Source organism: Cervus elaphus, chromosome 9 (assembly GCF_910594005.1).
Source record: "Cervus elaphus chromosome 9, mCerEla1.1, whole genome shotgun sequence".
Classification (NCBI taxonomy): Eukaryota; Metazoa; Chordata; class Mammalia; order Artiodactyla; family Cervidae; genus Cervus; species Cervus elaphus.
Genome location: NC_057823.1, coordinates 24520954 through 24533359, shown reverse-complemented (window position 1 = coordinate 24533359; position 12406 = coordinate 24520954). Strand labels below are relative to the sequence as shown.

The window sequence follows — 12406 nt, the reverse complement described above, 5'->3', positions numbered from 1 at the left end:
TTTCATATATTTATTGACATTCTATTTATTTTTAAGATATCTGACTGTCCATGTCTTTTCCCATCTTTCTAATGGCTTATATTTTGAGTGGGGGAGCTTTTTGTAATTGAAAAAATTAGCCCTCTGTATATATATTGTAAATATTTTTTCCTAGTTTATCATTTCCATTTTGACTTCATGACTTTTTTTGCAGTGTAGGAACTTTGGCTTTTATGTGATCATATTTATCCATCAGAAGGGCTTTCATGAGATGTTCAGTGTATGTAGGTTCTAGCACTCGAAGTCTAAACCTCATAAGAACTTTATTGGTGAGAGATGGAGACGCAGTTCCTTATTCTTCCTAGTTACGACTGGTTCAAACACACACACATACATCCCCAAAGACATATGTGAATTCTCAGAAAAGGTACACTCTAAAACCTTACAGAGAAAGAGAGACATTTTCCACACAGCTGCCCTGAATACCTGAGAAAGTACATTATTATGTAGAATGTCTTTTCATCTTCCCTATGCTTTCAAACCATGCTCATGTGGTCTAATGGTGGACCACTTACATAAGAAATGCAGGAGTCTGAGAAAGAGCTTTCTATTCCACAGTCGCAGCTCCTGTTGGTGACAGCAGAGGCCTTGGAGAAGCTTCAAGATTTATATATTTTTTTGTTTTTTTTATTTTTTATTAATGATTTATATTTTTTTTTGTCAAATAAAATTCTTGGTTGTGTTATTCCTCTGTAATCTCTGTATGTAGAAGGGAAGCAAGATGAAGATCTATTATTCTCCTGTCCGAGTAACACCAGATAAAGAGGTGGAGTGGTTCTTCCAATTACATATAAAACCAAGTATATAAATGCTGCAGAAAGAAACCACAGTGCCTGACATTTATTGATTTAAACTGGATTGAATATATTACTTAGATTTTCTTTGAGAGTCTCACAGCTCTGTGGACCTAGCTTTCTACAGCAGCCTACTGGTCTTGGCAAATGCAAAGGTCATATCAGTCATCATAGCCAGTACCCGTCCCTGCAACATCCTGATCTACCTCTTTCCCTATGGTGTCCTCCCATCCCCCATCTCCAGTGACTTTTACCTTAAGAGAACTTTGGTAGGCAAAGATTTCTATCAAAAGAACATCTATCACACCTGATTAAGTAGCAGCTTAGAGAATACCAGTTGACATGAAAGATCTTTTGATAATGCAAGATCAAGAGTGAATGATTATGGAAATTCAGAGGCAATGACATCTGCCAAACAGAAACTGTGTATTTTGCACACTTTTTTTCTTCTGTAAGTATTCAGATTTAAAACTGTGTGCCACCATTACTAAGTGATTCTCAAGAGCATCTGGAGAGTCCCTACATCTAACTGTGTCTTACAGGTGCTTACAACAGAGTTCTGCCCTACATCCTCATGGGGAGCCTGACTGTCCTGATCGGAATTATCACTCTTTTTTTCCCCGAAAGTTTTGGAAGGACTCTACCAGAGACCCTAGAGCAGATGCAGAAAGTGAAAGGGTAAGTGGAACTTTAAAAAATTATATGTATAAAAAAAGAATAAACATGATAGTTAAACAGGAAGGTTCTGAAAAGGAAGAGTAACAAGAGGAGAGTATCACTATCAGATAATAAAGCATATTATTAAGCAATGGTAATTAAAACAGTATGATAACGGTACAGAAAAAGAAATCACTGGAATGGGATAGGGTTCAAAATTAAACTGAATACAATAAGAGAATTCAGTGTGAGATAACAAGTAGCACTTCAAAATCAGTGGGGAAAAGTTAGATTATTCAGTAAAAAGTGTTAGAATATTCAACTAGCCATTTTGGCTACATAAAAAGTTTAAATCCTACTTCAAAATATATCATGATAAATTCCAGAAAGATTAAAAATTGAGACCTAAAAATATAAAGTCATAAATGTACCAGAATAAAACATAAATACTTTATAACCTTAAAGAAGGCCTTTCTGAGTGTGATATGAAAAGCAAAAAGCCATTAAGGAAAAGATCGACATATTTGATTAAGCAATTTTAGATATTGTCAGTAGAGCAAAAGTAAAACCATAAATTAGAACAAAGGTCGGCAAACCAGGGGGAAAATATTTGCAACACACTAGACAGAGCTAATAAACTTAAGATATGAGATAGACAGAGTTGATGAGATACAAGAAGCTCTTAGCAATCAGTGGGAAAAAGATCAACAACTCAGTAAGAAAACCAGCAAAAGTCATGAACAAGCAGTTTATAGAAAAGAACATTTCAGGGCCAAATATGTATATGAAAAGGAAATACCTGTCCACATTAATAAAAAAATTTTTTAATGCAATATCATTTTTTGGCCTATGAGATTGTGTGAGGGTTTCTTCCTGATATCAACCAATTCTGACACCAAATAAATGTCCTATAATATCATCCAGTTATGACACTAATTACCTGGGACTAGCATCTGGCGGCAGCAGCGTCTGACTCTACAGGTTAAAGGCTTAGTCCCATAAGACAGCTTACTCTTCAGCTGCCAGTCACAAGTAATGGGTCCCCAAGCTTATCCACATTTCTGGCTGTTGGGAAGGGGGAAATTTACTCCCTTACCCCTTTAAGTTCTTGTGGCTGAACTAATAACAAAATTGACACAAGTCAAGTTAAGAGGAAAAAAACACATTTTAATTCATGCATACAGAGATCTCTCAGAAAGAGGACTGCAGACATGGCCAAAGCAGACAGCTTTTACACTTTTTAGACAGAGAAACAACAAAACTGAGAGGAATTGATAGGACAAAGAAATTTAGTTTGAGTGCTTAATTGTTATTGTTGTTCAGTCGCCAAGTAGTGTCAGACTCTTTGCGACCCCATGGACTGCAGCACGCCAGGCTTCCCTGTCCCTCACTATCTTCTGGAGTTTCCCAAAGACATGAACTTGGGTACTTAATTAGTAAGGAATTTAAATAAAGTGTGGGCCTGGGTGGTAAATTAGTAAAGAAACAGCAAGGTTTATTTATACAGATTTTTTGGCCCTGCCCTGGATTCTCCATCTCTGGTAATAAAGGTGTCCTTCTACCTCCCTATGTGGGGAGTGGGCCTTTTCCAAGAGGAATTTATTTCCTGCTTTCGGGGGCACAGAGGAGGCCAGAGCTTCCTTCTGCATTGGCTCCTTCACAAGCAACTTGAATTAAAAATAATCATAATGGGGACTTCCCTGGCAGTCCAGTGGTTAGGACTTAATGCCTTCACTGTTGAGAGCTCAGGTTCAGTCCCTGGTTGGGAAACTAAGATCCCACATGCTGCATGACCAAAAGCAAAAACAAAATCAAAATGCAAAATAATCAATATGCCACTGTGGCATGTTTGGGGGCAGCCTGCCCTGAGCTGCAACACGTCCAACTTGACTACAAAGTCTGGTGTTTCCACAACCCCCCTCCTCACATTCAGGAATTTGCTAGAATGATGCACAGAACTCAGGAAAACATTTTACTTACTATTACCCGTTTGTTATAAACAACACAAATGAACAGCTAGGGGAAAACGTGAGGTCCAGAAGGGTCCAGAGCACAGGAGTCTCTGTCCTGTGGAGTTGGGGAGCATCACCATCCCGGCACATGGATGTGTTTGCCAATTCAGAAGCTCTCCAGACCCCAGTAAATGTTTAGGAGATTTTATGGAGGTTTTTTCACCACACAGGCATGATCAGTATTGAATTAACCTCAGCCCTTCTCCCTTCTCTGGGGGCTGGAGGGTGGGCTGAAAGTTCCAGGCTTCTAGTCAAGGCTCGGTCTTTCTGGAAACCAGCCTCCATCGTGAAGCTATCTAGGGACTCACCAAGAGTCACCTCATTAGAATAAGAGGTAAGACACTCCTGTTATCCTTGTCTCTCAGAAAATTACAAGGGATTTAGGAGCTCTATTCAGAAACTATGGACAAAAATCAAGTATCTTTCTATGACAACACAGACTGGCAAACATTTAAAAGATCAGTGGTACGGTAGTAGAAGTTTAAGGTTCATTTATTTCTATTTATTTATTGTTGTCTGCACTGGGTCTTCGTTGCTGCAGGGTTTCTTTAGATGTGCCAAGCAATGGCTACTCTTTGCTGTGGTATGCAGGTTTCTCACTGTAGTGGTTTCTCTTGTTGCAGAGCACGGCTGTAGGCACGCAGGCTTCAGTAGTTGGGGCTTGCAGGCTCTAGGGTGCTGGCTCAGCAGTTGTGGCTCTAGAACTTATTTGCCCCGCAGCACCTGGGAGCTTCCCCAGCCAGGGATTGAATCCATGCTCCCTGAATTGGCAGGCGGATTCTCAACCACTGGGCCGCCAGGGAAGTCCAAGAGAAGTTTAGATTCTAGAGAGAAACTGCCTGGCTTCAAAACCCAAATCTACTGCAATCTTGGGCAATTTGCTTAGTTTTCACTAGACCTCAGTATTCCCATCTGTTATATGGGAATAATTCATATGACTTTTGTGACGTTATATAAGATAATGTGTTTTTAGTGCATAGCCATGATAAAAAATAAGTCCATATGTGAATGGATTGTGATCCAGACTGGATGTATATAGCAAAAGATGCCCAGTTTTGATAGGTTGTTTCTCCTAATGATAAAACTACTTCAATGTCAACTTTAACTTACTAAGAACTTCATGCTTACCACTCTACTCTTTCCTCAGTGGAACTCTAAAATCGTGAATACTAGTGCTAGCTATACTCATGAGGTTCTTTTTAAAGTAATTACTTGTTCATTGACTAGAAAAATGTTTTTCTGTGTCAATTTGGCATTTTTTTTCCATTTAATTTTCTTTGGCATTTATCTTATTTTCAGGTTCAGATATGGGAAAAAAACAAAAGGTTCAATAGAGAAAGAAGAAAATCCCAAAGTTATAATAACTTCATTCTAATAAAATTCCCATCCTATTTGGTGAATTGAAAAACGTCCGTAAGCCTGTGAAGAAACTAAAGCTGTTCCTGATGAAAAGGACTGACTAGGAGGAAAAACACTAAAATGGACCTTGCTATTAAGAAATGCTTGCCATATGGCAAACTCTGGACCAGACTTGAAGATAAGCTCCTTATTTTAAAAAACAAACCATTTCTAGAGACTTTTCCTAATTAATTCAATGAATTAGGTTTGTCGGATTTTTAGAAAACGTGTTGGTCAAGGATTGGAAAATCCGTATATAATGATTAAACTTCCAAATACAAAGACTATCCAAATTTTAAAAAAATTCATCGAATTAATAAAACTATCAGGCTTGTGTGTGTGTATAAGTAAACCAGCTCATTCAAAATGACCAAATATATCCAGTATTCCTACCCAGCAAATTTTATACACTGCTTTGAGAAGAATTGATGGCAGATACTAATAGCATTTACAAGTGAAATGCCTCAAGAGATCAGACAGCCTGGCTCTATGGCCTGTCAGCATTTAAGAAGGAAACAAGGCCACTCCTGGCTACAATTTCAGTGGCTATGGCTCACAGGCTATCAAATGATTCACATTTGTTGTGCTCTTTGTAAGCACTTGACTAAGCTTTCTGTTCCCTAAGACTTAAGGGGTTTTTGTTTTTGTTTTTGTTTTTGTAAAAAGAAAATCAGGAAAACCACAAACTAGTTAGGCTGGTAGAGGTGGTTTGTGTGCCCCATAGCCAAGAGAAGTCAGCACCACAGAAGAAGACTATCCAAGCTAACAATCTGGAGATCCTTTTAAACCAGTTCTTTCCCTTAATATATACCTCCCTAAATACAATATGCAGTTGTAGCCTCTTTAACCACGGGTGCATCTGGTCAGCAATAGCAGAATCTCAGTTCCAGGAATGAGCAAGGTAAAAGCCGCCGATGGGATAATGTATTAACATAAGCTCAGAAGATAAATGTCAGCTCTGCATCTCACCACATTTGAGGCATGCTGAGATGATAACATAGCAAACAGTTCCTCCCGAAGACCTGGGGCCCATACTCTCACCAGGAGCAGCTCCTCTCGGAGCAGCAAGGGACAAGCTACTGACCCTTTAACACCACCAGCGCATTGGTGTGCCACTAGTACCGGCAGCCACTGGTTTTTAATATGCTTCTCGTTGGCATCATCTCCTAAAATTTATTATCCCCAAATATAAATATTTACTATCTAAATATTTTTCAAAGGAACCTTTGATGAAACATCTTGGCAAACAATCCTTATTGCTTCAAGACCCTTATCTTGAGCTTTTCAGATTATCTCAGCAGTGTTTCTTTATATTGCCGTACTTCTAACATATTTATACCCCTACGGACACACTGATCCCACCTCTGAGTGTTACCTTAGAACCCACTAGAATTCTTGAGAGAGTTTACACTTTCTCACTGGGGACTCAGGTACACAGCTTCATCTACCCGGCACCTTTATCTCCCCCACTGGGGCAACCTGTCTGGATCACCTTTCTACCTACCCTGCTGGATACTAGCTGCCTGTCATGCAAAGAGCCGGTCCTGCTGCCTTCCAGGAAATGCTCCTTCAACTTCCTTCCCACCGGCATTGACTGTTCACTCCTCTGTGCTCTTCTGGTACTTGTTTTTATACCTTGCCTCTGTTGGGTTCTTGTCTAGTTGCCCACACCCTTCTCCTACTCCACGTGTCCATAAGCCTCTGGGAGGCCAGGCGCCTCGCCTTGCTTATCTTTTTATCCTTACTGTAGTGCTTTCTTGCACAGAACAGGCATTTGATGATATTCCTTTCAATTAAAATACTTTGTAATGCTAGCTTGGTGAAAATGTTGTTTGAAACATAGACATTTAAATTTTTTTTTTTTTTACATTTAAATTTTTAAACACTGAAGTATAAAATGCACTTAAAGCTTTTTTTTGTTAATGTAAAAACTAAGGATATGATCATTGCCTTTTACTGCAGTTATTATATGCATATTATATGGGTACTTTATTATTATAGTTTATAATTGTAAAAACATGACTTTTAAAAATCTATTCATAAAAAAGCAATGAGTACACAAATGCAGTATCTCTTTGGTAGTTCAAAGCCCAAATAGATCAATACATGCCCAAATAGATGTATTCCTGATTTTTAAAAACAACTTTTAAAATTAGGCCTACAAGGCAATGACCTGAACTGGCTAATGAATATCAGTCTCAGACTGACAGCCAATATTACACTGTATGTTAGAGTGAAATATTGGAAGCATCCCATTAACAGTAATTTTATGGATATGTGTTTTAGCACCTTTTCAACATTTTTGGGCTTTAGTAACTATAGTCATAGTATAAAATATAGATTAAAAATAAAGCTATTATAAAATAGGCAAAATTATCAATATTACAAGGATTCTATAATCATATTCTATTTTATTTTTAAAGTCCAAGAGAATTAACTAAAAGTTCTAATATTTAGGAGTTTCAGCTTAAGTGGAGGCATATAAGAAATTTTCCAAAATCAGCAACTTTTTATGTACTAGAAATAATCAGCTAGAAAATACACTAGAAAAAAATAGGATCCATTCTTAATAGTCATAAAAACATAAAATACCTACAAATAATCTCTAAACAAACATATAAAGTCTAAGTGAAAAAATTATTCCATTTTATTAAGAGTTGAGTAGAGACATGCTGTGTGTAAAATGAGTGCTGTGGGCCTACCTACCATTCTTACCAAATTAACTCACTAAAATTAATATTCCAGTGACATATTTTAGGAACTCAAAAAATAATTTTAAAGGGCATCTGAAAGAATAATAGGCAAGACTAAGAAATTTTGGGGAAAGAAGAGTTGTAAGGTAAAACATTCTTCAGATTTAAAAATACAAAGATAAATAGGAAGGCCAGAAACAGACCCAAATGTTTATAAAATTATAACATATGATAAAGTGCATTACAAATTATCAAGAAAAAGATAAACTATTCAAAACTAGTTCTGGGACAACCGACAAACTAGAGAAAAAACAGGATCTTACCATAAAACACATACCAAATTAATTCTTACTGGATTAAAGAGTCAAAAGTAATAAATAAGCTGAAAGAAAATACAGGTAATTGTTTACTCTCAGGATGGATAGGGAATTAAAGATAAGGTAAAATAAACAGATTTTGCTATAAACTTTAAAAATTTTCTGTACACCAAAATCTTAAAATTAACACAAATTTGAAAAATGTTAACAAAAATATTTTGGACAAAGTTAGTTTCCTTTCTGTTTATTCATCAATTTAAAAGTACCAGCTAATACTCCAGTTGAAGCAAATAGTAGGAAGGTTAAGTGCACCTTTGGAGACCAGTGTTCTTGGGCCTAGTGCAGGGTCTGTCATTTATTGCTTGGGTAGCCTTGAGCAAGTTAAACAGGCACACCTCATTTTATTGTGCTTCACTGATACTGCTTTTTTTTTTTTTTTACAAAGTTTTGTGCAACCTTACATTTTCAGATGATGGTTAGCATTTTTTAGCAATAAAGTATTTTTAAATTAAGGTTTGAACATTTTTTTAATGACACCATGCTATTACACACTTAACAGACTGTGGTATGGTGTAAACATAATTTTTATGTGCACTGGGAAACCAAAGGATTCATGTGGCTCACTTTATTGTGATATGATGGTGGTCTGGAACTGGACCTGAAGTATCTCTGAGATACGCTTGATATCTCTGATATTCTTGAGTCTTCCTAAATCTCAGCCTCTTCATCTCTGAAGGAGGCCAAGCAGTTCCATGGGATGACTCTGAGGAGCACATGAGATAATGCACGTATTTAGCCCCCTACCTAGCAGACTTAGATGTTTTCCTCTATCTCACATCTCACTGTACTCACCAGTTAATCATTATAATCAACTTCCTTGCCCTTTCTTAGTCCACCTTACTCTCCTAGGCAAACTGCAATGCTGGTTAAATCCAGTCCCCTCCTACGTCCATCAGCACCTGCATTGCTAGACATCGCTGGGGGGAAAAAAGATGCAAAACATGCTGACTGGTTTCATTTAAAATTAATCATCAGTCATCAAGAGGAACTTTAATGCTGACTGACAGTCATGCTCCACTGCTCCCCTGGTCCATTCTCTGTCCTCAATGACCTTTGTCTTCAGAACTCTAATATCTCCTCCCCCATGCTCACCCTCAGCTGTGCCTTTTCTTCCTATTTCACTTAAGCTCTTATCGTCTTAATCTACCAATCTAACTGCCTTTGTATCCTTACACTCTGTCTTTTCTCCTATTATTTGAGATCAATGGTCTCTGCTCCCAGCAGAGAATTCTCTCTCTCTTTCCCCCTCTGTATGTGTGTGTTTCTGTATTTGGTGCCCCCATCCCCTCCTTACCTACTCAAGGACATTGCTCCAGCAATTAATTGTCCTGCCTGCCCTATGATTGATCTATCAATCTTTTCTCTCTCTACTGGATCTTTATCATTCATCATGCAAACATGCTAGTATTTCTATAATACTGAAAAAGCTCTCCCTTGACCCCACTTCTGCCTTCAACTACTGCCCCGTCTCTCCCTATCCCTTTACAGCATAACTTCTCGATAGATATAGTTAGCTCTATATTTGCTACTTCCAAGTTTTTCCTTCCAGTTTTCTCTTGAGCCCACTACAATTTTAGCCCCCACCTCTTCACCAGAGCAAACTTCAAGGTCCCCAATGGCCTATATGTTTCTGAACTGAAAGGTCAATTCATAGTCCTCATCTTACCACCCCTCTCAAGGGATCAGACAAACTGATTTCTCTTCCCTTGAAATGTTTTCCGGATATCACATTTGCTTGGTTTTCCTCTTGCTTTGTTGACTGTTCCTTCACCATTTCCTTCACTGGCCCTTTCTCATCTCCTCTATTGCTAACCATTAGAGTGCCCAGAACTTAGTCTTTGGTCTTCTTCCTCTTCTAAAAAAAAAAAAAAAACTTACAATTTTAAATACCACTTCTACATTAACAACCACCAAATACAGAGAGAGCTTAACTTCAGGCTCACACACCAATTCACTATCCTCACAGATGTCTAATGGGAATCTTAAACTTAACACACCTCAGTTTACTTTGTACTCTTACTCTCCCCCACTTCCATCCCAAATCTGCTTTTCCTATTCTGTTTCATTGGTCTATATATCTGTCTTTCTGCCAGTACCACAGTGTTTTCATTACTGTAGCTTCATTTTATTCTTCTCAATTTGGTTACTTTTTATTTCTTCTTCTTGCCTAATTATTATTATGGTCAGAACTCCCTACACAGTTCAGTCCAGTTTAGTCGCTCAGTTGTGTCTGTCTCTCTGCAACCCCGTGGACTGCAGCACGCCAGACTTCCCTGTCTTTTACCAACTCCCAGAGCTTGCTCGGGAGTCTCATGTCCATCCAGTCAGTGATGCCATCCGAATGACGCCATCTGCTTCTTCTCCTGCCTTCAGTCTTTCCCAGCATCAGGGTCCTTTCCAATGAGTCAGTTCTTCACATCAGGTGGCCAAAATATTGGAGCTTCAGCTTCAGCATCAAGTCATTCCAATGAATATTCAGGACTGATTTCCTTTAGGATTGATTGATTTGATCTCCTTGCAGTCCAAGGGACTCTCAGGAGTCTTCTCCAACACCACAGTTCAAAAGCATCAGTTCTTCGGCACTCAGCTTTCTTTATGGTCCAACTCTCACATCTATACATGACCACTGGAAAAACCATAGCTTTAATGATTCAGACCTTTGTTGGCAAAGTAATGTCTCTACTAATTAATATGCTGTCTAGGTTTGTCATAGCTTTTCTTCCAAAAAGCAAGCATCTTTTAACTTCATGACTGCAGTCACCATCTGCCATGATTCTGGAGCCCCAAGAAAATAAAGACTCTCACTATTCTCATTTTTTCCCATCTATTTGCCGTGAAGTGATGGGACCGGATGCCATGATCTTAGCTTTTTGAATGTGGAGTTTTAAGACCTGGAATTTAATTCTGTTAGCTTCCTAACTGGTCCCCCCTCCTTAATCCTGCTCCTGCTTTCCTTCAGTCTGTTCTCAGCATAGCAATATGAGTTATCTAAATGAGATCATATCATGTTACTGCTCAAAATCTTTCTATAGCTTTCCATCTCAGTCAGAGTTCTTAAAAGCTAAAGTCTTTATAGTAGTCTATAAGTAGGATGATCCCATGTCCCAGTTTTCCCAGGACACTTGCAGCTTCTATCTATAGACCCAGTGTAATACCTATTAATGGACCTCCCTGATGGCTCAGACAGTAAAGAATCTGCCTGCAATGCAGGAGACCCAGGTTTGATCCCTGGGTCAGGAAGATCCCCTGGAGAAGGAAATGGCAACCCACTACAGTGTTCTTACCTGGAAGATCCCATGGACAGAGGAGCCTGGTGGGCTACAGCCTGTGGGGTTGCGAAGAGTCGGACACGACTGAGAGATTAGCACTTTCACACGCTTCACAATACCTACTAATACCTCCCACCTTTCACTCTAAAAATGTCCCAACTTGGATAATAAAGTGTATGTGATCACCCAAATTTTAGGACCCTCCTCCGTGTGTCCCCACCCTTTAGCTCCCTGACTTCATCTCCTATTACTCTCTCCTTTGCTGTCTCTTCAGGTTACTCAGGCCTTGTTCTCCTCTGAACATGCTTCTTCATTTTATTGAAATATAGTTAATTTACAATGTTTTTATGTTTAATTTCTGCTATACAACAAAGTGACTCAGTTGTGTGTGTGTGTGTATATACATATATATATATACATATATATATATATATATATATACACATATATATATGTATACACACTCTTTTTCATGTTCTTTTCCATTATGGTTTATCACAGGATATTGATTATAGTTTCCTGTGCTTTACAGTAGGACCTTGTTGTTTATAACATGTGCTTCTGCATGTTCCCTTTTCTTAGGAATGCTTTTCCCGGGTATCTACGTGGTTGGGTCCCTATTTCCTTTATGTCTTTGCTCAAATGTCACCTGCCTAAGTAACCCTTCCTTGAAGACCCTATTTAAAATTGTAGCCTGTTCTCTCTTCATCCTAACCTTACCTGTTCCTGCTTCATGTTTCTCCATATCACTCCCTGACATCCTAACTATTTACTTCTTCTTCACTGCATTCTTCTCTTTTCTCATGGAACTTACATCCCAGAGGCATACGTTTGTCTCATTAGCAATTAAAATAGTGCTTAGCACATAGTAGTGCTCAATAAATGTTTGTTGAAAAAAAATGAATGCATGTGTTACTGTTATCATTATTATAGTTAAATGAGTAAAAGAAATTATTAATTTTCAAACAAGAAAACATTGGCTGGCCAATAAATACACACAGACACACACAAAAAAGTGTCCTTGGGAATTCCCCCCTGGTCCAGTGGTCTTGTGGTTAGGACTCTGACCTTTCACTGCCGAGGGGCCAGGTTCAATCCCTGATTAGGGAACTAAGATTTCATATGTCTTACAACCAAAAAAAAAAAAAAGGTGTTCCTGCTTCACAA

General features: G+C 38.3%; 1 protein-coding gene across 1 annotated transcript in view; it reads left to right on the top strand.

The window, feature by feature from the left end:
• Positions 1 to 5554, top strand: part of SLC22A4 (solute carrier family 22 member 4) — a 40960-nt gene extending 35406 nt beyond the window's left edge. The window contains exons 9-10 of the mRNA XM_043912151.1: positions 1376 to 1511; positions 4802 to 5554. Coding sequence (XP_043768086.1) covers positions 1376 to 1511; positions 4802 to 4877 — 212 coding nt within the window. The 3' untranslated portion in view covers positions 4878 to 5554. The remainder of the gene's footprint in view (positions 1 to 1375; positions 1512 to 4801) is intronic.
• The last annotated feature ends 6852 nt before the right edge of the window (positions 5555 to 12406 follow it).